The sequence below is a fragment of the Giraffa tippelskirchi genome, chromosome 2 (assembly GCF_054371585.1).
Source record: "Giraffa tippelskirchi isolate mGirTip1 chromosome 2, T2T-mGirTip1v1.2.pri, whole genome shotgun sequence".
NCBI classification, from domain to species: Eukaryota; Metazoa; Chordata; class Mammalia; order Artiodactyla; family Giraffidae; genus Giraffa; species Giraffa tippelskirchi.
Window position 1 is genome coordinate 178,015,530 of NC_137276.1, and position 26,608 is coordinate 178,042,137.

General features: G+C 38.2%; 1 protein-coding gene across 5 annotated transcripts in view; it reads right to left on the minus strand.

Annotated features, from left to right (window-relative positions):
* The window catches only part of CD96 (CD96 molecule), a 94,972-nt gene that overhangs the window by 63,480 nt on the left and 4,884 nt on the right, over window positions 1-26,608 (minus strand). For all 5 annotated transcript variants that reach the window (XM_081542631.1, XM_081542598.1, XM_081542609.1 and 2 more), the window contains exons 3-5: window positions 16,932-17,056; window positions 5,430-5,637; window positions 1,126-1,181 (exon numbers count right to left, since the gene is read on the minus strand). In XM_081542631.1, coding sequence (XP_081398757.1) covers window positions 1,126-1,181; window positions 5,430-5,637; window positions 16,932-17,056 — 389 coding nt within the window. The remainder of the gene's footprint in view (window positions 1-1,125; window positions 1,182-5,429; window positions 5,638-16,931; window positions 17,057-26,608) is intronic.

The following is a 26,608-nucleotide window of genomic DNA, read 5'->3' on the forward strand; positions in this document are numbered from 1 at the left end:
AGTCAGCTCTTCGCATGAAGTGGCCAAAGGTTTGGAGTTTCAGCTTCCACATCAGTCCTTCCAATGAACACTTATGACTGATCTCCTTTAGGATGGACTGGTTGGATCTCCTTGCAGTCCAAGGGACTCTCAAGAGTCTTCTCCAACACCACAGTTCAAAAACATCAATTCTTTGGTGCTCAGCTTTTTTTATAGTCCAACTCTCGCATCCATACATGACTACTGGAAAAACCATAGCCTTGACTAGATGGACCTTTGTTGGCAAAGTAATGTCTCTGCTTTTTAATATGCTATCTGCTGCTGCTGCTGCTAAGTCACTTCAGTCGTGTCCGACTCTGTGCGATCCCATAGACGGCAGCCCACCAGGCTCCGCCGTCCCTGGGATTCTCCAGGCGAGAATACTGGAGTGGGTTGCCATTTCTTTCTCCAGTGCATGAAAGGGAAAAGTGAAAGTGAAGTCACTCAGTTGTGTCCGACTCTTAGCGACCCCATGGACTGCAGCCTACCAGGCTCCTCCGTCCATGGGATTTTCCAGGCAAGAGTACTGGAGTGGGGTGCCATTGCCTTCTCCGAATATTCTATCTAGGTTGGTCATAACTTTCCTTCCAAGGAGTAAGCGTCTTTTAATTTCATGGCTGCAGTCACCATCTGCAGTGATTTTGAAGCCCAGCAAAATAAAGTCAGCCACTGTTTCCACTATTTCCCCATCTGTTTGCCATGAAGTGATGGAACCGGATGCCATGATCTTAGTTTTCTGAATGTTGAGTTTTAAGCCAACATTTTCACTCTCCTCTTTCACTTTCATCAAGAGGGTCTTTAGTTCTTCTTCACTTTCTGTCATAAGGGTGGTGTCATCTGCATATCTGAGGTTATTGATATTTCTCCCAGCAATCTTGATTCCAGCTTGTGCTTCCTCCAGCCCAGCGTTTCTCATGATACTCTGCATATAAGTTAAAGAAGCAGGGTGACAATGTACAGCTCTAATGAATCAACTTAGCTTACCTTTATTTCTATCAGAAATTAATTGGATTAAGGCTCTTTGAGAAAACATTCTGAGCAATGAGGCAAATGAACACACCTTGACATATTATACTGTCAATTTTCAAAGGCTTTAATGTGACTCACCTCTCCAATGACGTCCATGGAATCATTTTCCACAATCATGGGGATTTCCGGCTTAGCTTAAAGGCAAATATAATAGTTAGTTAGTGGTCCTGAATGATACTCTGCCTGGTCACTAGTTTGTGTGTGTGTGTGTGTGTGTGTGTGTGTGTGTGTTTGTGTATGCGCATGTGTGAAAAATTCATAACTCATCAGATATTTATTAAACTTCCACTGTATTCCAGCAGTATATTAAATGCCAAGGAAACAAATGTGGACACATCATATTCATCATCCTTGAGAAATTTACATTTACATGGAAAATACATGTACAAAAACTAGAAATTAGAATTGATATAAGAACTGTTATTAGGGACATGTAGGATTTGAAGAAAGCTTTTAAGAGAAGCTTCTAATCCAATCTTGGGGAATAAGAGGAGGCTTTTGGAAGAGGGGACATCTAATGCTTTAAAGATGATTATGGGTGAGTCAGGTGAAAAGGGCCTTCCCAGGTGGTTTAGTGGTAAAGAATCCACCTGCCAATGCAGGAGATGAGGGTTTGATCCCTGAGTCAGGAAGATTTCCTGGAGAAGGAAATGGCAATCCACTTCCAGTATTCTTGCCTGGGAAATCCCACAGACAGAGGAACCTGGTAGGCTAGGGTCCATGGGGTTGCAAAATGGTTGGGCATGACTTAGCAACTAAACAGCAACAGGAGGAGCAGGTGAAAGAAGGAATGTGAGGGAGGGGAGGGGACAGACAGTGGGAGGAGAGAAGAGAGGAACAATCTATGTGCCCGCAGGTCTAGAAATAAAGCATAAGTTAAGGCCCCTGAGGGGAACTGGAAAAACACCTGGTTCTTATTTAGTTGCTTGGCATCAGAAAAGATCAGGGACTATTTCAGTGATTTTGTTGTCCTGCTAAACTGTAAGTTCTTAAAGCCAGAACGCTTTATTCATCTCTCCATCTCTAGAATTAATAGTGCCCAGCATAAAACAGACATTGAGAACATCATGCTGAACTGAAGTAGCCTCAGGATAAGTTGAGTATAACAGACAAAGCCCTCTATGAACCAGTGGATAAAATATTAAGACCCTGTCACAGGTACCATCAGTGTCTGCTACATCCACTTAGCCTCTGCTGCATCCATGCAGCCTCTTGCTGGGCATACCTATGACTCTCTCCTGAATATTTATTGGGGTTATGGACACACACTCAGTCCACAAACAGGGCAGATTGGAAGTCCCACAGGGTTAATGGTGGTTAACAGGTGGGGAGTTGTGGATAATGCCCCAGCTTCCTCGCCTTTGTTGTGGGTAACTCTGATGCGTGTTCTTCCACGATTTCCCAGTGAGAGTGAACTCTAAGCCCACATCACTAACTGGCTTGATCATGTACATTTTATTATCTTCCTTCCCTTCCTTGACATATTTTTTCCACTCCTATATTTCCTAGGATTATCTCTCAAATAAATTAATTCAAATCCTTGTCTCAAAGTTTTCTTTCAGGGGAACCCAAACCAAGATACAATTGTAATGGGAGGAGGCCTATTTCTGATCTCTTATTAGCAACAACGGAGAAGGCAATGGCACCCCACTCCAGTACTCTTGCCTGGAAAATCCCATGGATGGAGGAGCCTGGTAGGCTACAGTCCATGGGGTCGCTAAGAATTGGACGACTGAGCGACTTCACTTTCACTTTCCCTTTCAAGCACTGGAGAAGGAAACGGCAACCCACTCCAGTATTCTTGCCTGGAGAATCCCAGGGACGGCGGAGCCTGGTGGGCTGCCATCTATAGGGTCACACAGAGTCGGACACGACTGAAGTGACTTAGCAGCAGCATTAGCAACAAATGCTGGTAGAATGAAGGGCCTGAAAGCAGGAACAAGTATACTAAAAGTTGCAGGAGTGATAAAGAGACAGATTATTTGGGGAGAATCAAGATTGTGTGAGAACAAACTTGTGATGGCAGGGGACTCCCCATAAGAAAAGTCAAGTCATAGGAGACTAGCGAGGGGGGGTCCAGGAAGCGGCAGAGGGGAAGTTTCCGGTTTATGGTCTGGTAGAGGACAAAGGGGAGAAGGCAATGGCACCCCACTCCGGTACTCTTGCCTTGAAAATCCCATGGACGGAGGAGCCTGGTAGGCTGCAGTCTATGGGGTCGCGAAGAGTCGGACATGACTGAGCGACTTCACTTTCACTTTTCACTTTCATGCATTGGAGAAGGAAATGGCGACCCACTCCAGTGTTCTTGCCTGGAGAATCCCAGGGACGGCAGAGCCTGGTGGGATGCCGCCTATGGGGTCGCTCAAAGTTGGACACAACTGAAGCGACTTAGCAGCAGCAGCAGCAAAAGACAAAAGTGTTCAGGAAGAAGAAATAAACTGGATGAAGGACGTGTAGAATGGCTCAGTGACACATATGAGTATTTACTTCAAGGTTTTCATGTTTTTATTTTTGGCTTATTCTATTTGAGGAATCATCTGGGGACGCAGAGTGGGTCCTGAATAAGATATGCAGTATAACTCTGTGCCAGGATCACTATGATATACACTTGGGTGACACCCCAAATAGATTAAAGACTGGATAAGACTGTCCAAACACAGCTTATCTGGCCCATTTGCTAAAGGAGAAAATCAGAAAGCAGAAAAGTCTAGTTATTTGAACAAGTAGGCAGTGTCTTGTATTTTTAAGCATCCACTGAAAGGAGTTCAAAGAAGAAGCAAACAAAAATACAGAGGCAGAGGGATGTAGAGGGGCATAAGGATGAGATGGAAAAGAGTGAAAAGCATTCTAGACCAAGATGAAGATACTTTAATGCAGCAAAGAGATACGAGACATGGTTTAAATGTTGACAAGACAATTAGTTTGAGTTGGTACAATGGTACAAAAACACTTGGTCAAATGGGACACAGTTTGCCTAACACAGAATTATTTCTTTTCACATCCTGGATGACTGCCTCCATCAACTTGCCAATAGTGAGGCCAGATGAGTCAGTCTCATGTTTGGGCTAAGACAGTCACACCCCATAAATGAGAGAATAGTGGTATCAATCAAAGAGATGAAGTCTTTCCAACTCATCACAGGACACTGTCTAGGCCCCGTAAGGAACCTGATCACGGGGGCAATTGATTGTTCCCTAACCTGTCCCAGAGGAGAGACAGAGAAAGATGGAGGTAAGGAAGGAGCAAGGGAAGGAAGGCAAGAGGAAGACAATGCAAGTCAACGAAAGACATATAGGAGAAGCTATCGGCAAGAGACTTCAAACTAAATACATTTTGGCTGCAGCTATTTCCTTATTTGTGAACTAAAGTGTTTGCATTTCCTTTAAAATACTGGACTGTGTGACCTCTAGTAATAATTCAATAAGATTCTAGATAAAAACAAAGATTTTTCACTTATCCTATCATTCAGTTAACTGAGAAAAAAATCTACCAGTCCATGCTCTTAGGTTTTGTGAATTATTTTCTCTTTTACCTCATTTTCAAAAACAATTAATTGCTCATCCACATCACTGCTTTCCTCTTGGCTTTCATTTAAAAATGACATTTTAATAAAAATTAAATTCAAAAACTAAAAATAACAGAAAAATGATGTTTTGAAAAACACAGTTTTTGGTCACAAAAATGAAAAATATCTAAAGCCAACAAGTTTCTATTCATTAATATTTCCTTGCATCGCTGAGCAAAACAGAATTTTCCCATTTCCTTTAATATGCAACCTGCAGAGTCTCTGCAGTCTGACTGAGGCCACAGCTAAGGCCACAGGATATTTCAGCTAAGCCTCACTATCCTGCAAATGCAGCGTCAGAGGGCCAGCCCTGCAGGTTCTTTTGCTGGAAGAGCTGGACAGTCTTTCACCCCAGCTGGCCTAGGTGGGGGTGAGGGGACTTCTGCTGAGTTTCTTTGGAGCTGTGTTTGTCATCTTCCTTTTCTCACACAGGCCTTATTCCACCTTGCTCCAGCAAGCAACTAATATAACTAGATAACTAAGCAATTAGATTTTGGCAGTTATAATGAAAGAGAATTCCAGTATTCTTGGGAGACGTTAAAACCATAAAGTAGTGGTCATATGGAAAACCATATGGTAGTGCACGTAAGGTAGTGGTTAGTGGTCACCAGGAAACTGATGATCTATGGCTGCTGAATCATCATTCTTTAGCTTCCTTCCCTCATCCCCACCACCAACATGAATGACAAGTGTCAAGACAGACAGAATTCCAGAATAGTGACCCTTGAGTGGCTGCTCTCTAGCATCTTTGGCGGGGGAAGAATCTGGAGACTGTAACAGGAGTATGGCAGGGACTCCAGAGAACAGAAACTCTTACCAAAAACCTTGACCGTGGTGGAGCTCCTCAAGACTCTGCCAGGCCTGACTACAATGTGGCAAGAGAACTTCCGGCCATCATCGTGGATTTGTACTTGAGAGAGGTAGAGCCTGTAGTCTGTACCTATCTGGACTCTGTCTTTAAATAACGTGGAATTGCTGATGGGGTGACCTCGAGTGGTAAGTGTTTCCTGAGTTCCATTATCGTCCTGATGAGACAAAATGGTTACCAGCTTTGAGCGCTCAATCGTGCCAGCTCTGGACTAGGCATTCCACATGGAGTAATCCATTTGTACCTTGTGACAATGGAGATGATGAATGAAGAATTGAAATTAAGAGATATTGAGTATGTTACTAGAGAAAGTATCATTACACTCAACTTTCAATTTAAAATATACTGTCATTCTCTCCTAACACAAATAAAAACTGCTGCTCCTCTGACTAAAACTTCTCCTTCATCCCCTTCCATGAGCTGCATATTGACAGTGGGATTTGGGAGAGGGTACAACCCTGGGAATTAATGTCAGGTCATAATTCTCATTTCAAGTTCTGAAATCATAATGCTAGGATGTTTTCAGGGCGCAGTATCAGTTTTACTCATTAAATTTTCACTGAACTGGATGATTACAATCATCCTGTCTTCCCAGCATTCCTTTAGAAAAGCTCTCATTTTAGCTCTACTTGAAATGAGGACTAGGATGAAGTAAAGAGAGACTCCTAAAATGCAAAGGTTAAGGAGGCACTCACTCTCAGGGTCTTATAAGTACAGGAAGGGCACTGAAAGTGGGTGCCTCCTTAAATACTGTGCCCTTTGGCATCTTCTTACCCAAGCCTAGTTGTGGTCGACACTCTGCTCTTATTTCTGTGCCTGTGACCTTCAAAGAGGACACGTAAAGAGTGGGCTGTAAATGCTAATCTGAATTTGGAGATAAGAGTTTAACTGGAGTACCTGGTTCCTCTAGTCCATATCCATTTTTAGGTCTATAAAAAATGCTCCCATCATTCTCGCCTTATCCTGAATTTCATGGACAAGGTGTCACAGTGTTGGTCAGTGTCAGTACATGTGCTGACTAAGGCTCTAGTGAGGAGGGGACTCTTGAGGGGCATAAATGTAGAAGAAGGTTATGACCTTATATTTATACTCCTTTATAACTCACCATTTTCAACTGAGTGCTTTGAACACATTCTGATGCACAGCTTCTACTCTGGAGATTCTAGTGCAGTTGTTTTGGGATAAGCCTCATCCCAGGGCACTTTTTTAAAAAGGTCCTTGGAGAAGCCAGGGCTGAGAACCACTGGTGTAATGCCAAACAATAGATGAATCATTATTTGTAGGGGCTGGGGGAAAATGGAAGGAACTGAAAAGGAGAAGGCCGAACAGGGATGCATTAGATGGGAAAGAAGTCACAAAAAATGAAAACAAAGGTCTGTGACTTGGAATCTCTAGTTCAAAAAATTAGATTCTGCATAGAAGAAAGGAAGCTAGGTGAGGGAGAGAATTCAAGTATGAGCTGGGAGCAGAACAGGAAGTGTAAACAGGAAGACAGACTTCTTTTATGGTTTATATAGGTATTTCCAGAATAGACTTAGTAGAAACTCTTACATAAGATACCATTTTCATTGGTAACAGCTTTACCTGCAAATATCCGGATAGTACTGCCTGCAGAGAATCACAGACTTACTCCTGAAGCAAAGTACATATCCACATAAAGATGGACCTAATACTCTGGGTTGCTGTATTCCTAACAAGAAAGAGTACAGAAAATTAAAGGGAGACAGGGGCCTCAGATTATGTTCTGGAGAAGGGGCCCCAAAAGGGGCCCTAAGTACTGGGTGGTGACAGCAGAAGAAACAGGAAGGCATTTCACTCAGCCTCTGTGATCTGGAGGCCAGTACGTAAATCCCCGATATATGAACATTCATGCTATGAAATTTCAAAGACAGGAAAATGTGTTTGCATGTTTAATCATGTAAATTAGTTCACGTGTCTGGTGTACATTGTCATGTGTGTGAATCCTCTACAAGGGGTTGTGCTTTTGTGCGCTTACTTTGTGTAACTTACTAATGAAGACCTAACAGAACTGGAGGCCCAGAGAGAGAACAGAGACCAGAGTAAGAAGAAGAAACCAAAGAACCAAAGAGATTCATGACATGGGACACGGCAAGGGGATGTTCTTTATTTGAGGTGGCACTGTTAGCTTTTTTTTTTTTTTTTTATAAATTTATTTATTTTAGTTGGGGGCTAATTACTTTACAATATTATAATAGTTTTTGCCATACATTGACATGAATCAGCCATGGGTTTACATGTGTTCCCCTTCCTGGACCCCCCACCCACCTCCCTCCCCATCCCATCCCTCTGGGTCATCCCATTGCCCCGGCCCTGAGCCCTTGTCTCATGCATCGAACATGGAATGGTGTTCTGTTTCACGTATGATAATATACATGTTTCAATGCTATTCTCCCAGAACGTCCCACCCTCACCTTCTCCCTCAGAGTCCATAAAATTGTCCTATGCATCTGTGTCTCCTATTCTGTCTCGCATATAGGGTTATTGTTACCATCTTTCAAATTCCATATATATGCATTAGTATACTGTATTGTTGTTAGCTTTTGAGGCACAGGACCCAAATGTAGAACAGTACACAAAGGCTGCAGCAGTCATTAGAATGCAATCCAGGGCCATCGTGTCATCTATGATCAGGAAAAAAAGAGCTGCTACCCAGACATCACTGGATCATTTTTTTTTAAGAAGGTAGATAGAACTGAATCCAGCCAAGAATGAGAACCTGTGCCATCATCAGGCATGAGTGAAATTGCAGCTTTCTCTCCATCTCCTATTGCTGACAATCCTTCAGGTCTATCATCTCCCACCTCTACTCCCTTCTCCAGTCAGTAACTCTTCTTGTCTGTTCACTTGATGCCAGCCCCTGTGTGCCAGCTGTTGCACTGTACTACTGCACTTTTCAAGGTACTGTACTGTAAGATTGAAAATGTTTTTTTAAATGTATTTGTGTGAAAAGTTATTATAAAACTATTAAAGTACGGTACTATATAGCTGACTGTGTTAGTTGGGTACCTAGGTTAACTTTGTTGGACTCACAAATTGGATTTACAAACATGCTCTCAGAATGGAACTCATTCATATGTAGGGAACTTACTATAATTAAGGAAGAAGGCTCACCCTGCAGGTCTTTCAGCACAAGCTATGTTTCACTGTTCTTGTTTTATGCAAGGGATTGTTTTTGTGAGAATCCAGAAGTTCAAAATGCTTGATCTTTTAGTAAATGCCTTGCCATTTGGAATGTTTCCATCTGTCACTTTCTTGTGGGAAGATAGGCAGTCAGAGGCTGAGGTTGGAGATTGATGAGAATATGGCTTTTTCCTTATTGTGTATCTGGGAGTGACTGGCCAGAGTAGTTTAACTGATGGAGAAAAGATATTTTTTTAAAGAAATCATGCTTAGGTTTTTTTACTTGTTTTCTGGGAGTTTTACTGTTATAGAGGAGGGATTTGTCCCTTCATTAGGAAAGATGGATTTGGTTGCAAAGTATCCCTGAAACCTATAACATCAGGAGACCCTGAGAGATTGTAGAGGTCCAAGATATAAAGGGGATGGGGCAAGAACTTGCATGTGAGCACCCGTTTTCATGGAGCAAATGGGAACAGAGTTGACAAAAAGTAGGCAAACAATGAAATGTCTAGTGCTGGGAGAGGGAGAGACAATACTATTATTATGCTATGATCATGACTACATTTTTACTTTATTAGTCATAGGTTAAGTTTATTTAGTGCCTATTTTAGGTGCTTTGCCAAGTTCTTCCAAGTCTTATTTAACCCTTAAAACAATCTGGAATAAACCAAGGTTAGGTAACTTGCTCAAAGGTCATAGAGAGAAGATACTTAAATCATAGCACCAAAAAAGGGACAAATAAGTCTCTGAGACACTACATCATAATAAAACCAAACCATCACAAAACAAATAAAAAATTCTGTGGATTATCTAGAATGAAAAATTTAAAAGAAACTCCAGGAAGCCAGAGGTTTTTATATAAACGGGAGATCTTGGAGGTGTGGACAGTTTGCTGATTGAAAGGAGCCTTTTAAGATATATTGATCTACCTTTAGCTATTTCAAATCCTAAAAGATGATGCTATGAAAGTGCTGCACTCAATATGTCAGCAAATTTGGAAAACACAGCAGTGGCCACAGGACTGGAAAAGGTCAGTTTTCATTCCAATCCCAAAGAAAGGCAATGCCAAAGAATGCTCAAACTACTGCACAATTGCACTTATCTCACACACTAGCAAAGTAATGCTCAAAATTTTCCAAGCCAGGCTTCAACACTACGTGAACCATGGACTTCCTGATGTTCAAGCTGGATTTAGAAAAGGCAGAGGAACCAAAGATCAAATTGCCAACATCCACTGGATCATCGAAAAAGCAAGAGAGTTCCAGAGAAACATCTATTTCTGCTTTATTGACTATGCCAAACCCTTTGTGTGGATTACAACAAACTGTGGAAAATTCTGAAAGAGATGGGAATACCAAACCACCTGACCTGCCTCCTGAGAAATCTGTATGCAGGTCAAGAAGCAATAGTTAGAACTGGACATGGAACAACAGACTGGTTCCAAACCAGGAAAGGAGTATGTCAAGGCTGTATATTATCACCCTGCTTATTTAACTTATATGCATTGTACATCATGAGAAATGCAGGACTGGGTGAAGCACAAGCTGAAATCAAGATTGCCGGGAGAAATATCAATAACCTCAGATATGCAGATGACACCACCTTTATGGCAGAAAGTGAAGAACTAAAGAGCCACTTGATGAAAGGGAAAGAGGAGAGTGAAAAACTCAACATTCAGAAAGCTAAGATCATGACATCTGATCCTATCACTTCATGGCAAATAGATGGGGAAACAATGGAAACAGTGACAGACTTTATTTTGGGGGGCTCCAAAATCACTGTAGATGGTGACTGCAGCCATGAAATTAAAAGAGGCTTGCTCCTTGGAAGAAAAGCTATGACCAACCTAGACAGCATACATTACTTTGCCAACAAAGGTCCATCTAGTCAAAGCTGTGGTTTTTCCAGTAGTCACGTATGGATGTGAGAGTTGGACTATAAAGAAAGCTGAACGCTGAAGAATTGATGCTTTTGAACTGTGGTGTTGGAGAAGACTCTTGAGAGTCCCTTGGACTGCAAGGAGATCCAACCAGTCCATTCTAAAGGAAATCAGTCCTGAATATTCATTGGAAGGACTGATATTGAAGCTGAAACTCCAATACTTTGGCCACCTGATGCAAAGAACTGACCAATTGGAAAAGACCCTGATGCTGGGAAAGATTGAAGATGGTAGGAGAAGGGGACAACAGAAGATGAGATGGTTGGATGGCATCACCAACTCGATGGACATGAGTTTGAGTTAGCTCTGGGAGTTGGTGATGGACAGGGAAGCCTGGTGTGCTGCAATTCATGGGGTCACAAAGAGTCGGACACAAAAGTGAACTGAACTGACCTAACTTTGGTGACAGGCATCACAGAATACACCTCAACTCTCACCTGATAAGAATGATTCTAGGGCATTTGTTCTGCAAGAAAGACTGGTAGGGGATCTTGCACAGAATCTTTGTTCTTGGCTCTTTTTCTTTTCTTCTTCTGATAATTTTTAAAATACTAATGTGCGTGAGCGCTCAGTCATGTCTGACTCTTTGTGACCGCATGGTCTATAGCCCACCAGACTCCTCTGTCCATGGGATTTTCCAGGCAAGAATACTGGAACGGATTGCCATTTTCTCCTCTAGGGGACCTTCCTGACCCAAGGTTCGAACTCCTGTCTCCTTCATTGGCACGTGGATTCTTTACCACTGAGCCACCTGGTAATCCCTAAAATATTAATAAATATTTCTAAAACTTAATGACATTTACAACTTGCTGGACCCTTACAATCGAATGAGGAATGTAGATGAAACTAGCTAGTGTATAGGATACACCTACATGAGTCCTAATACTCAGCAAATGTTCAATTAATACTAAATCACTGTCTTACAACCTGAACTGGATCAGCTTGCTGTGAATTTATGAGTATTTACTCTCTGCATGGTTAAATTATAGAATTATGGAGAGTACTAAAATGAACTCTTTAAAAATTACTTTTTAATATGTATTGAGCATAGGTATTGTATTAAGTTAATCACCACCTCACAATACCACCATGGGGCTGGTAGTATAATTATATAATTATAATAAAATTATAATTATATTATATAATTATCCCTTTCTATGGATGACAGAACTAAAATCAGGCTGGGCAACATATCCAAGGCTGTATAGAATTCTGAGACAAAAGGAAAAATGTGTGTCCTTACGCGCACTTAGCAAAATAGCCTCCCATATTTTGACATATTTAACAGTGGAAAAAGTTAATAAAAACTCTACAGTTTAACATTTTGAAAATGACTTCATAAAGTCATGCATTGTTCAATCTTTTCTCCTGTCCTTGTCAACCTTCATATCTGTGGCCCTAGGGGGGCAACACGCCACAAAGACCCAGGAACCACAGGCTGATTGTGAAAATCCTGTTCCTTGAAGAGCAGAGCAGGGTCTCATAACAAACAGAAGACACTGGGCCTTTATTTAAAAATTTAGCATTTTGTTTATCATGGATTTTCTGTAAATTTTGATACTTGAAAGTATCATGATTACTGATTTCTTAGGGAACTTCCTTAAATTTTGCAGCCAAGGTGAAGGCCCTACTCACTTCACCCTAATCCTAGCTCTTAGGTCACACTGCTAGTAAATGCAGAGCCAGGATGTGAAAACAACAATCTCCCTCTAAAAGCCATGCTGTTAATGACTTTGCTTCATACAGCCTCAAAAAAGCAGTAGAACTGACAGTCCTTGACATTTCTGCTGAGAGTCTGTTTGAGGAGAAGAACAAATTCACAAGAAAAACAAACAGAAAATCAGGACCCATAGAAGGAAAATAAATTCATAAGTAAATAATAAACAGGAGTTGGATAAAATAATTAGCATGATGAGGGCTGGGAGGGGTCATATTGAATCATGGAAAACTCCTCCATTCTCTTAATGACCTGATAAACCCTAAGATAATTTGCAGAAGGGTTCCTATTTTAGTACTGGAATCAGAATTTTCAGTGCAGAAAGGAGACCATGGTACTATTTGATTTAGTGAGGCCACCTCATCTCTGGGCTGCCCTGAGCTCCATGTCAGAGCAGGCAGTGGTGGCTACAGCACAAGGCAGGTGCTGAGTGTATAGAGCCCATTCAATAAATTCTGTTAACAGCATCGATTGATACTTCTTTATCTCCTAACTGCTTCTTATCTTCACTTTGCTCTATTTATTCCCCATCCAGTCAGTGCTATCAAAGCAGGCTGCTTGCAAAGTTCTCCATGTCCATTTTATAGAAATCCACAACAATATTTTTTCCAACCAACACAATTGTTGTCAACATTTTTTAGCTTGGCTAGCACTTCATTTTTGATTATGATAGCTAGGGTCAGCTGCCATCAGATGGAAAGTGACAGCTTTCTTTTTTGAATAGCTAGGCTTCCCATAGGCATGGAAAACCAATATTGTTTACAGTGTGTGTGTGCTGTCGCTTCAGTCATGTCCAACTCTTGTGACCTTATGGACTGTAGCCCTCCAGGATCCTCTGTTCAAGGGATTCTCCAGGCAAGAATACTGGAGTAGGTTGCCATGCCCTCCTCCAGGGGATCTTCCTGAACCAGGGATCGAACACACATCTCTTATGTTTCCTGCATTGGCAGGTGGGTTCTTCACTATTAGTGCCACCTGGGAAGCCCATTTTTATTTTTATTTACATGTAAAATATTACAAATATTACAAAGAAGAGAATACAGAAAAGATACATTTACAGAGAAAAATTTAAAGAAACAAGCATCTAGATTCTAGTTGTTTGCCTTTATCATTGATATTGAACTGTTTGATATGTTTCTCACTTTCTTTTCCTAATTTTAAAGAGAAAAGTCATGGGTTTCTCTTTATCCACCAAGTTTGGGAACAACCATCCCTCAACATCTCTCCCACCCTGACAAAGGGGGTGCTGCCAACCTGTGCTCACAGGTCCCAGGGTCTTGGTGAAATACATGTCTGCTGTTTGTTGGCTTTAATTATCCAGCTCAAAAATAACCTAAGAGGTTTTTCCAGGTCCATTTAGTCAGAATCAAACTATTTTCTCTCCATGTTGCTGTTTTACATTTTTATTAAAGTTGTATCTCATGGTAGGAAACATGTCCAATACAGGTTTCTATCCCTGTAGGACCTAGCGCTTAAAACAGATTCACATATGTTTGTTAGACTGAACTGAAATTCATACTGTGGGAAATCAGGACAATAGTTTGGAATGAACACAGAACATTAGAGTGAATTGAGAAGCTCCCAGAATAACCCTGCAGAATTTCCCTGATGACTGCACGCTCATGCCCCAGGACATAAACTGGGAAGAATATCATTTGTCCTTTACAAACTGCATTCCATTTAAATACACACATTCTATGACTTTTTCATCATCACATCATGCACACGGACCCTCAGCTGACATCCTCTGTGCTTACTTGGTTACCTCTTGTGCTACAGAAATGTTAGATACACAGTTTGCATCAGATGCCTTTCTGCTTCAATGTAGTCATGATCCTGGAATGTAAAATTCCAGAATGCAATGGATCTGCTCCATGGACACATTTAACATAGTCTCAGCATGGGACTAGGGATACACAGTCAATAATATTTTTATGATAACTGAAAATCTGAATAATTACCTTTCCCGTGAGGGTCATTAACTGAATTAGATTTTATAAAATTCCACATATGCAACGTGGCTTTTGTTTTCCAGTGACCTAGATTAAACTAATTTTAGTTTGTCAAATTGTTTCCAGGGTTTAATGCAGCTCTTGAAGTGGGGAACATTCTGCAGCTCCCCAGAGTTACTGAGTTCAATATACCGATATACTGGGTTTCTACCCTCCTGAGCTCATCTTCATCATCTCTTTGTAACCTTTTCTAAAAGTCACCTTATATCATATCTGCAAGAACAATTGGTTATCATTATGATTATTACTGCTGGCTTAACAAGAGACTAAAGTACTAAAATATGGATTGAGGGGATATTTATATCCTCTGCAGACTTATAACAGTCATGACATAAAGAGCTATAGTTTATTCCTTAATAATGGGAGATTAGATGATTTCATCTCAGACTTGCTGAATCCCACAGCGCTGGCAGGGTGGAGGACGAATGTAAATCAAAGGAGCAAAAAGATTTTGACATTTAAAAGGTGAATGCACAGTTGGAATTTAATCAGCATATTTTCCAATACAATGTTCCCTTTGAAAAGAAGTTTCTTTCAAAAAGATTCCTCAAGTTGTCTCAATTATGATGCATTCTTTAAAGTGAGAGCACAGCCTGAGGTTTCAGTAGAAGTTTAGGACTCACTCTCTCACTATGACCTTAGATGCAATCTCTCCATCGCTTATTTATCTCAAATGTCTTGGCAGGATTCAAAGATAATGTTTACAAAGCCTTCTTAGTTTCTTTGAAGGCAACTGTTAGAGGATGTCTTATTAGTTATCTAGGCATTGATACTTAATGAGCTTCTCATTAACTAATCACACAGTCAGCGTGAGGTTTAGTGATCACCCATTTAATAGGAAGCCAACAAAAGCCTATGAAGGGTGAGGACAACAAGAAATGAAACAAATCCATTCAATTATTTATTAGATATTTACTGAGTGCCTATAGTCAAGGCAATATAATATATTAGGAATTTTTAAAATAAGTGATGCAGCTTTTTGCCCTGGAGAAGTTCAGTGTCATAGAAAAGATACAAGCCGACTGAAAACTTTAAGTTTCTTGGAAAAACAGATTAGACTCTCTTCAGATAAGACAAGAATACTACAGATCAACTTAATAGCCGGCAACAATCTCTAAGTAAAGCTTTATTAAATCTTAGTCTTTTTTATTACTATTAAATATTACTACCCCTATTGATAGTGAATTAGTGATAATTAGGGTAGAAAATTTTTTCCCATTGGTGGAAATATTAATAATGTAAACTAGGTATAGATACTGTATTTCCATTACAGTAATGTTTAGTACAGCAGGTTTCTGTCTTCTCGAGAAGATCTCAATTCTTAATTTTTTTTTTCTAAGAACCACCTTGTATCACATTAGTTAAGAAAAACTGACTTTTTATTAATGATGGGCATAATGTCAGGCAGGAAGTCTTACATTTTAGCAACCAAACCATAAAAAGGGGGAGTATACGTTTTTCGACATGATAAACAGACACTGTAGCTTTTAGAACAATTTGAGAGGGGCATTTTATAATGTCTTTTGATCATACTAACTATCGAAAAAATATCTAGACAATAAAAAATTATTAGTAGGTTATATTTTAAAGTCTCCTTGAAAGTCAGTTATTTTGGATTTGGCACATCCTCAGAGAAATCTTTTTACATGAAGGGTCAGTTTCCAAGACAGTCCACAAAAATCTACTAACTTGTAACATAAATGATCAATCATGCAAGTACAGTATTTTGCAGATGGTATCAGCTGCTATACTCATGGACATCTATTAGTTATGTAAGAATTTTTAAACCTTGTGTTTTCATTTTGATGAAGACCTGAAAAATTAATATAGTCATATTCTGGATCATCTAAATAACCCTACCCATTTCATGATTCTCAAAATTGTGTTTATTGTAATCTCTATAATTGTGTAAGGCTTGTGTTATCAACTGATTCAATAGTAGTATTAGAAGTCCACTCTATATATTGGTTAATAGCTGGATGCCATTTGGTTGACTTGCCTTGGAAAATTTCACATAAAAATCCATTTTTCTGTTTTGTTTTATTCTTGTACGTTAGAAAACATAGCTACCATGGGCCTGTCATTACCTGTGGCGGTGATGGAGCTGGACAGTGGCTGTTTCATATGGACATACTGCTTCTCTCATGGACATTTTCTATTTGCATTTGATATGCGTTAAGAGTTTGTGTTTCCCAGTCCAAGCAATGTTGTGTATTTTTCAGGATGTGGTAGTAGGGTTCTGAGAAAACAGAGAGTCTATGTCCCTGCACATGTTGTGTGTAAACAAATAAGTGTGAGTAGGGGCTTCTGCTGGATGTGGCTCCTCTCCAGGGCACCATCACACTTTTTTTCTCTCTGTTATCATTGTTGAGTATACAGCTTGAAATATAACCTAACCTTTAGGAACTATTTTCTAAGTCACTGCATTCAAAGACCCGGGGGCTTGCTGAGTTGGAAGGAATCCTAGTGTCCTCTCTTCCCTCCCCCAGACATTAACTCAACCTTCACACAATGCTTGTCTCTTATCCAGTGTGCTTCCTTCTTATCCAGTGCTTCCTTCCCTATTATTACTTGTTATTTATCTTCACTTCATTAATATTTAAAGATCATGGCCATTATTCACTGAAAAGGGCAACACTTACCACCAGCCATGCAAAGGTGAGCTCAGATGAAATTTCTAAGGAGGTGCTTTGAAAGCATGGTATTTCCAGAGTCCCATTTATCTCTACTTCTATTGTATGGTTGCTTCTCCATTCTTCTTGTGCAACTGAAACAAAACATAAGGAGGGAAAGACATGGATCTATGATTGGTCTGTAAAGTATTTTTAATCCAAGAAACGAGAACAGTTTTAGTATAGAGATTCAACTATCTTCAGGGTACAGCTATGAAGAGGACCCCACCACCTACAGTCCTAGTTGTATAAATGGCATAACAGGGTCACTGAGAAGCACTGGGTTGTCTATCACTGAAAAACTACAGGGAAACTCCCCTAACAGAATCCAACTCACAGTTCAGTACATTCTTCTGCTTTAACCTCAAGTTGCTGCATTAGTCTTTAGATCATATTTCCTGGATCAGGTAGAATATAAAACATTATAATCTGGCCTCAATTGTCTTTTAAAATTTTTAATAGATAATTTTTTTTAGAGAAATTTTAGGTTCATAGCAAAATTGAGTGGAAAGTACAGAGTTTCCATATACACCCTGCCCTCATGCATGCACAATCTCCCCCATTATGAACATCCCTAACCACAGTGATGCCTTCATTACAATCAATGAAACTACATCAAACACATCATCACCCAAAGTCCATATTTTATTTACATAAGGCTCACTTTGGATGTTGTACATTCCATGAATTTTGACCAAAATCTGATATGTATCCACTCTTGTAATAGCATATAGAATAGTTTCCCTGACCTAAAAGTCCTTCGTGCTCTGCCTTTTCATCCCTTTCTTTCACCAAACTTCTGACATATGCTGATCTTGTCACTGCTTTTATACCTGATTGTCTTTTTAGAGCTTATAGATATTTCTCCAAAGAAGAAATCACACAGAAAAACACATCAGGAAACTCCAAGGAAGCATGTTTAATGAATTATTTTCATTTTTAAAATGATATGAGATAAATAGTTTTATAGTCTCTCTTTTGAGGAAAGTTATATACACATATATATACATTTGTGAGTAAACTATAATATCAAAAAATAATTTATAAATGACAACAATTCTATCATCTTAATATCCTGAAAATCTTATTCTTTGTTTCCTATATCTATACAAATCTTGTTTGTATGCATGTATTTGTTTTCATACTTTGCAATTTTGTTTACCAGAAAATGTTACCTATAGCTTTACTTAAAAGGTTTTGCATGATTCTTAAGCTATCCGTGGTTGAAATTTCTATTACATCACATACATACATCATAATTTGTTTAGGAATTTTCAAGTATTGAATCATATGCTTTTTCAGTTTTTAACTTATTTAAACTATTACAATCTTTATAGCAAGGTTCATCCTTAAACTAATAGCTTTACTCTGACCATTTAGCTACTTAAGGTACATTCCCAGAAGTATAATTAATAGGTCGTGGGGTATAAACATTCTCCTTATTATCAACAGCACATTTTTAAAAAAACATGGGAATATTTAAAATGTTGTATCTTGCCTTTAAAGCTTTGCTGCATTTCAAGCTCTTGTCAATATCAGCTGTCCTCTTTAATGATAACTCTCTCCTCTGGCTTTCTTAATTGAAGCCAGGCCTTCCCACTAGGGCCCATCTTCCCTGCATCATTCTCAGATAGTGGTTGTTTATTTTCTTATATCCTTATTGCCTCAAGATCAGGAGGATTGGATCAGGGTCTTCCTTGCTCTCTATTGCTGCTTCCACATATTACTCCAACCTCAGAATTTAAAAACCAAAACAAAACAACAGTAACAAAATTCTTGTCTTTTATGGTTAAAAGCATTTACTATAACAGCACTCCCAAATGGAGTTATATGTATATCCCCACCAAATTTTTTGGCCATATTTGCATACCACCATTAATACTATTTAATTTTTTTCTTGAGATTATAATTGTTCTACTTATATCAGTTTATTTTAAACAGAGACTGACCAAGGTACATATTTGTATAGTTTATGAAATCTACTTGATATGTGAATTCTACTTTAATGTGCATTACCCAAACACATAAGTAGTAAATTTTCATAAAGTTTGTCCAGATTCTGAGAAGTTGGCAATAAAGAGGCATAACTCTAATATCCCTGAGATTCCTAATAAAAACAGACTAACTAGAGTAGTAAAACTATAGGCAATATCTATGGGAACACGAAATAACAATATAACATCATTAATAGCTGGGGATAAATCAACAAGCCACTGTGGTAAGCAACTGTGCAAAAAGAAACAGGAAAATCAGTGGCCCTTAGAACTAAGAACTTACCCCTCCTACCTTCCAGAAAAAAGTCAACAGACAATCACTGGAAAGAAAGGCAGACTAATCTGAGAATAGCAGCAGAAACAGAGAAAGAAGTTTGTAGGCACCAAATTACCAGAGCCTTCAAGGGGAAAATGAAAAGGCTTGTCAGTGCTAGAGCAGAGGGGACTTTTCAGAGAAATCCCACTCTGAGATGAAACCCCTGGGAGTAGAATCCAAATTACACCAGATAGGCCCAACAGGAGAAAGCAAAGAGGCATTTTAGATAAAAGTGAGGGCTAGGAGGAAAGAAAGTGCATCTTACAAAGTACAATGGCATATGATTTATTTTGAAAATAGCAGAAGAGAGAGCTCTAGAGACACTGAAGACTCTAGAAAACATAGCCTGGTGTACTCTTCCATGATAAAAGTCAAAATCTACTTAACAAACATATTTAGAGCAATAGAAAAAAAGTGGGTTGGAATCACATATAAAGATACCATAAGAAAAAAAGAGAATAGAGAGCAAAGTAATATTCCTACAATAATGACAGCATATTAAAAAGACATGACTTCAAAATAAATAAAAACTATAGCCCAAATGAGCTAAAAGAAATAAAGAAAATGATATAAGCTATGATAAATTTTAGAAAGACAGTTAAATGAGTCATTTGGAGAGAAGAAATTCTATAGAAGATAAGTGAGAAAATTCAGGAAAGGGTTAGAAATAATACGTTTTTAAAATCATTTCGGAAATTAAGAGCAAACTAGAAAAAAAAACCAAGAATGTATTAATACAAAAGTTAATGCATTAGAAGAAATTTTAAAAATAGAATGAGGGAAATTTTTAAGTGAAATGTTAATAAATAATGGATTTTATAGGCAAAAAACGTGAAAGAGATTCAAAGAAAGAGATAGGCAAGAAGATGGAGAATATGTTTAATAAAAGATACTCAAGGAAATAAACAATAGAAAAACACTGGAAATTATAACTCTAGTACAATTGCTTAAAATAAAGTGACTAGAAAATATATATTAAAAGATTATACTGCAAAAGTAGGAAAATATTCTCAGAATGGATATGAAGCATATTTTTATAAAAATGTTAAACAAAATCAGTTCTGGGGAAAGAAAATCAAATTGTTATTAATTTTTGGACAGCAATTCTTTATGCCAGAAAATAATATAGTAACATATTTAATGGGCTTCCCTGGTGGCTCAGATGGTAAATAATCTCCCTGTAGTGCTGGAGACCCAGGTTCAATCCCTGGGTCAGGAAGATACCCTGGAGAAGGGAGCGGCAACCCACTCCAGTATTCTTGCCTAGAGAATTCAATGGACAGAGGGGCCTGGCAGGCTATAGTCCATGGGCTTGCAAAGAGTTGGACATGACTAAGCAACAACTAACACACAACATATTTAATATACTCAAGGAAAGAAAATATGAGTTAAGGATATTATATTCAATCTTTAACATGAAGATTATAAAAAGAAAACTTATTAAAAGTCACACAAGAACTCAGGGAATATTACCTCATGAACACTTCCTGAATATTCTCTAACAGAATATTCAAACTGAAGAGGCATTTACATAAAAGCTGAGAGTAAGTGTTGAATATTTACCTTTAGCACTAAAGGTAAAGTATTTACCTTTAGCACTAAGAATAAATAATTGTTATAAGTGAGTAGTAATGAATATATATTTTTAAATGAAGATATAAGTATCAAAAACAGGGTTGGGTGGTTATTGAGGGACTCCTTGTTTTGGGAGCATGAAGAGGTCAGTGAAAAAAAGATGCATATAAAACTGAGCAAATGTGTTAAAAATCACCATTTTCAGGGCCCTGGAAATTGACCAAAGACAAACGTTTAATTGAGAAACATTTCTTCTTGACAAGCCACCAGAGCTTCAGTAAGAACAGTAGGAGTTTCCAGCCTGCTTGCTTTGGAATCCTTCCATCACCTTTCTCAACTAGGTCAGGGAGAAAGGTCATTTCACCATCTTAGAGCTGGCTACGAAACCCAGCAGCTTTACTTCCAAAAGGGACAGACTTAAGTTAGGTCTAAGCATGAAAATCCTTCACTTTGTCAGCTAGCAGGGATAAACTTGGTAGGAAACAGAAATAAACTGAGGCTTGGTTAGCCTGGGTGTGCAGTCCCAGTAGGGTGAGCGGCAGACCAGACAGACAGTTAACAGAGATTCTAGAAATCAGAGAGTCATAAAAGAGCTGACATAAATTCTTTACACATCCCAGGCTGACTGGGAAAAATATACATGAGTAAGGGGATCTGAGAGAGCTCAGTGAAAAGTGAAAGCCAAGGGAGGTATTACTGTCACAACTTTGAACGCAGTCTCTAACTCCCTCCCACACAGACATCTATGTGTAGAGGGTGGAAGCCTATTGGTCTTGAGGTATTTGAGTACAATTTTTGCCAAATTCATTTGTGGACCAACAAAAGGAATTTGACAATGTACAGGCAATTCCTTGGAAGCAAAACTAAGAATTACAGTAAAGTGCTAAGCAGAGGTATCAAAGGCCATACACTGTGAAAGAGATAGATTTTGCAATTTAAATATGAGTAAGTTATTGAAAATTTAAAAAACCCACAGAATCTAGAGTTGTCATGTTATTTTTTTTTTTAATGTTTAGCTTTCAACGACAACAACAAAATGATGATGTATGAAGGAAACAAGAAAGTGTGACCCATATTCAAGAAAAAAGTGGTTCATTGAAATTCACTCTGAGTAGACCCTACATTAGATTTAACAGACTTCAAAGCAGCTATTAAAGGTGTGTTCAAAGGATTAAAGCAAAATATGGTGACAATGATTCAATACATAGGGAATTTTAGTGAAGATAAAAAGAAACAGATGATTATTCTAGAGTTTAAAAGTCAATAATAAAAATTAAAAAAATTCACTGGAGATTCTTAGCAGCCAATTTGAGATGGCAGAAGGAAAAAAAAAACAGCATACCTAAATAATGATTAATATAAATTACCTAATCTGAAGAACAGAGAGAAAGAAGATTGAAGGAAAACAAAAGAGTTTCAGAACCATATAGGACAATATCAAATGTTGTAACATATATGTAATTAGAGTCATAGAAGGAGAGATGAAACAGAGGAGGACAGAACAAATATTTTAAGAAACAAAAGCCAAAAACTTTATATTTGATTTTTAAAAAATTTCTCCAAATTCATCTATACATTCAAGAACTTTAAAACCTAAGTAACATAAATATAACCAAATGCCCACCTAAGCATATCATAGTCAAACTGCCAAAAGCCAAAACAAAGAGAAAATTATGAAAGCAATCAGCAAGAAAAAGATCTCAAACTTATCACATGCAGGGACCAATAACAGAATCAATGGCTCACGTCTCACTGGAAACAATGAAGATCAGAGACATATTCAAAATACGGAAAGAAAAAACAGTCCAGTAAGAATCTTACACTCAGTGAAACTAATGTTCAAAAATAAAAATGAGAAAAAAAGACAAAGCAATTCATGGCAAGTAGATTTTTCTTATATGAAATTCTAAACTATGTCCTTCAGGCTGAAAGGAAATGATACCAAATAGTAACTTCTCTCCATGGGATGAAATGAAGAGCATATGAAATGGTAAATATATGGGTCAGTATAAGGTTTTATATATATATTTTCTTTTTTTCTTCTCAGTTTTTTTTAAGAACATGAAATTCTTCAAATCATTAATTATAGCAGTGTTCTGTTGGGTCTATTATATGAGATCATTCATGCATCTGTTTTTTGTCTACTTTTTCTCACAACTTACTCCAGCACATCCCTTCCTTTTGTTATTATTGTCATTAACAACACAATATGTCCTCTTTATATATGTAATACCTATAATAAACTGCATACATAGAAAAACAGAAAAATTGGAGTTAACAATAAGGATATTAAAATAACTTTTTGACACATTCAAGAACAGAGAAAAAATGAAGGGAATAGATGAAAAGATGAACAAGTTCATCAAAGAATTAAAACTATATCACAAACAATAACTTTAAAATATAATATCAGAAATTAAGAATGAATTTGATGAGATTGAAAAATTACTGTATATCAAGAAAAACACTATTTGTTACTTGGAAAATAGGTCAATAGAAAATTTCCAAACTGAACCAGAGAGGTGAAAAAAAGTAGGAAATATCAAAAAAGTACTAGAAATAATAAAAATATATTTTGATATATTATTTAACACTAGAAACCTAACATCAGAAGTTTAAATACTAATTTTAAAAACATGGAAGTGTTAGAAATAAAGAGTGAATTTCTGTATAATCTAGGAATGGGAAAAATTTTTCTTAAGTATGACTCAAAATTAGAACCATTAAGGAAAAAGTGATAGATTTTATTTCAAAAAGTAAGAATTATGCTGCATTGGAAACAGTACGGTAAGTATGGATAGATGAAAAACTGAGAAAATATTTGCAATTTATATCACAAAGTGTTAATAGATTTTACATATAGGATATTTCAGTCTAATAAAGATAATAACTATAATGAATTAAAACTCACTAATATGCATAAGTTCATATAGATTCTTTTATTTATTTATTTTTTAAAATATAAATTTATTTATTTTAATTGGAGGCTAATTACTTTACAATATTGTAGTGGTTTTGCCATACATTGACATGAATCAGCCATGGGTGTACATGTGTTCCCCATCCTGAACCCCCCTCCCATCTCCTTCCCCATCCCATCCCTCTGGGTCATCCCAGTGCACTAGCCCCGAGCACCCTGTCTTGTGCATCGAACCTGGACTGGGGATCCATTTCACATATGATAATATACATGTTTCAACGCCATTCGCCCAAATCATCCCACCCTCGCCCTCTCCCACAGAGTCCAAAAGACTGTTCTATACATCTGTGTCTCTATTGCTGTCTCGCATATAGGGTTATCGTTACCATCTTTCTAGATTCCATATGTATGTGTTAGTATACTGTATTGGTGTTTTTCTTTCTGGCTCACTTCATTCTGTATAATGGGCTCCAGCTTCATCCACCTCATTAGAACTGATTCAAATGTATTCTTTTTGATACTGAACACAAATACTTACTTGTCACCTAAGAATGCTAGTGAATCAACTCATTTTTAAAACTGGTAAGTAAAGGGAAAGAATCAAGTGTCTATTTTGTTTTTTGTTTTAAACAAATTGTATATCTAATAAACAATTGGTTCATGAGAGGAAGTTCCTATTTATAAGAACATTTCAGCTGATAAATGAAGGAATGAAAGATTAGAACATCACTATTTGGCAGCCAATAATGAATGAATGGATCTAAGGCAATACCCATCAATGGCTGTTAACATCACACAACCAGACATTATGTAGTGCTGATGTAACTACACAACATCATCTATGAAAAATTCTTACCAGAAGATAAAAATAAATGTGATCAAATATGTATACCTAACTTAAAGGTGAAAGAAGAACATGGAGATACCATGAGATGTAAAAGCAAAATCCAGGTTGTGGGTAATTATAGAAGACAAATAATCAAATTTGCTCAACAGATGCATTGGCAAGGAAAAATAAGAAATGTCAGACAGCCTTCAGATTAAAAGAGAATAGACTGGTCAGAGGCAGGGGGTGGGAAGTGGGCAAAATGAATGAAGATAATAAAAAGGTATAAAGTTCCAGTTATAAGATAGATAAATTCTGCAGGTGTTATGTAGAGCATAGTGGTTAAAGTGAAAAACACCATACTTCATGTTTAAAAGTTGCTAAAGAAAGTACATCTTAAAGGTCCTCATCATAAAAAGAAAAAACTGTAACTGTGTGAGCTGATGGGTGTTAACTGAACTTACTGTGATGGTTACTTCACACACACACACACACACACGTATAAGATCATCATGTTGTATACCTAAAGTGAATACGATGTTACATGTCAATTATATCTCAATGAAACTAGGAAAAAAAGGCCGAAGAATGAATTATGCCTTTAGGCAGGGTAACAGCATGCAGTTAGACTAAAATTTTCAAGATTATATTATCAAGGTTATTCCTTTCTATTACCAGCACTACCACTCTGTTATTACAGTCTATACTACTTTATTCCCACACCTCCTCCTCCTTCTACTACCATTCCTCCTTTTTCTCCTACTAATGCTTCCAAAAACATGAACTCCCCTCCCCCCCAAGGCTTTTGCTGTAATCTGGGAAATTAAAGCCACATTGTATGTTTTATAACCAGTCCTAACGACTACGTATTTTAAACGCATTAAAGTCTTAATAGTCTGAAGCACTGTGTGACCCAGTAGCATCAAATGAAGGAAACCTGGATTACAATCATCCAAGGCTTGACTCAGAGAATTGTATGTCTTGGAATAAATCAAAAGCTAATCTAAAAGGAAGCTCTGTCAAATGAATGAAAAAAGAAGCAAATGTCAAACAGTGTGTAACATTTCTGCCCTCGTCCACAGCCTCAGAGCACTAGTTCATACAAAGGAACAAAGTACACTTAGAAGAGTCCCTTCTCAGCTTTTCCCTCAAAGCATTTTCCCTCAGCTTCTCAGCTTTTCCCTTCTCAGCATTTTCCCTCAAAGGCTCCAGGAATGTGGGCAGGCGGGCAGGCTTTAGACACATTGTTTTGTGAACAGACAGGGAAGAGACTGACCCCGCAAGCGACAGAGAGGAAACAGAAAGAGGTCACAACCACCTCTGGTCCCTCAGCATTTTCATATTTAGATTCTTACACACCACTTCAATTTGTATTTGTTCACCTACTGCACATACTTGCACTCATGTGTGCTTTGCCGACCCAACCTGTTGAAGATCTCCCAGGGATGTGAGAGGGAAAGGGCACAAGGGAGAGGAGAAGAAGTGAGCGAAGATCAAAAGAATTAAGGGGAAAAAGATATCATTGGGGGAATTTTACAGGGCTTTTGAGTAACAACTCAAGAGGCCCCATCTAAGTATCTGCCCCTTAGGTTTATACCAGGCTCACTTCTTTGATCAGGTGGCACTAGTGGTAAAAAGCCTCCTCAGCAACGCAGGAGATGTAAGAGACAACTGGTTCAATCCCTGGGTTGGGGAGATCCCCTGGAGGAGGAAATGGCAACCCACTCTAGTATTTTTGCCTGGGAAATCCCATGGACAGAGGAGCCTGGTGGGCTACAGTCCATGGGGTTGAAAAGAGTCAGACACAACTGAGGGACTGAGCACACACATCTTTGATCACTGCATGGTGAAAGAGTTTTTTTCCTTTTTTTTTTTCTTTTCTGTTTTGCTCCCTTTATACCCAAATACACAGCACCAGAACATTTCTTTAACACTGACACCATTTTTCTCCCCTCTGGTCCAGCTGATGAACAGCAAAGTTATAATCAGTCGATTCGGAACTGACAAGCACAAAGC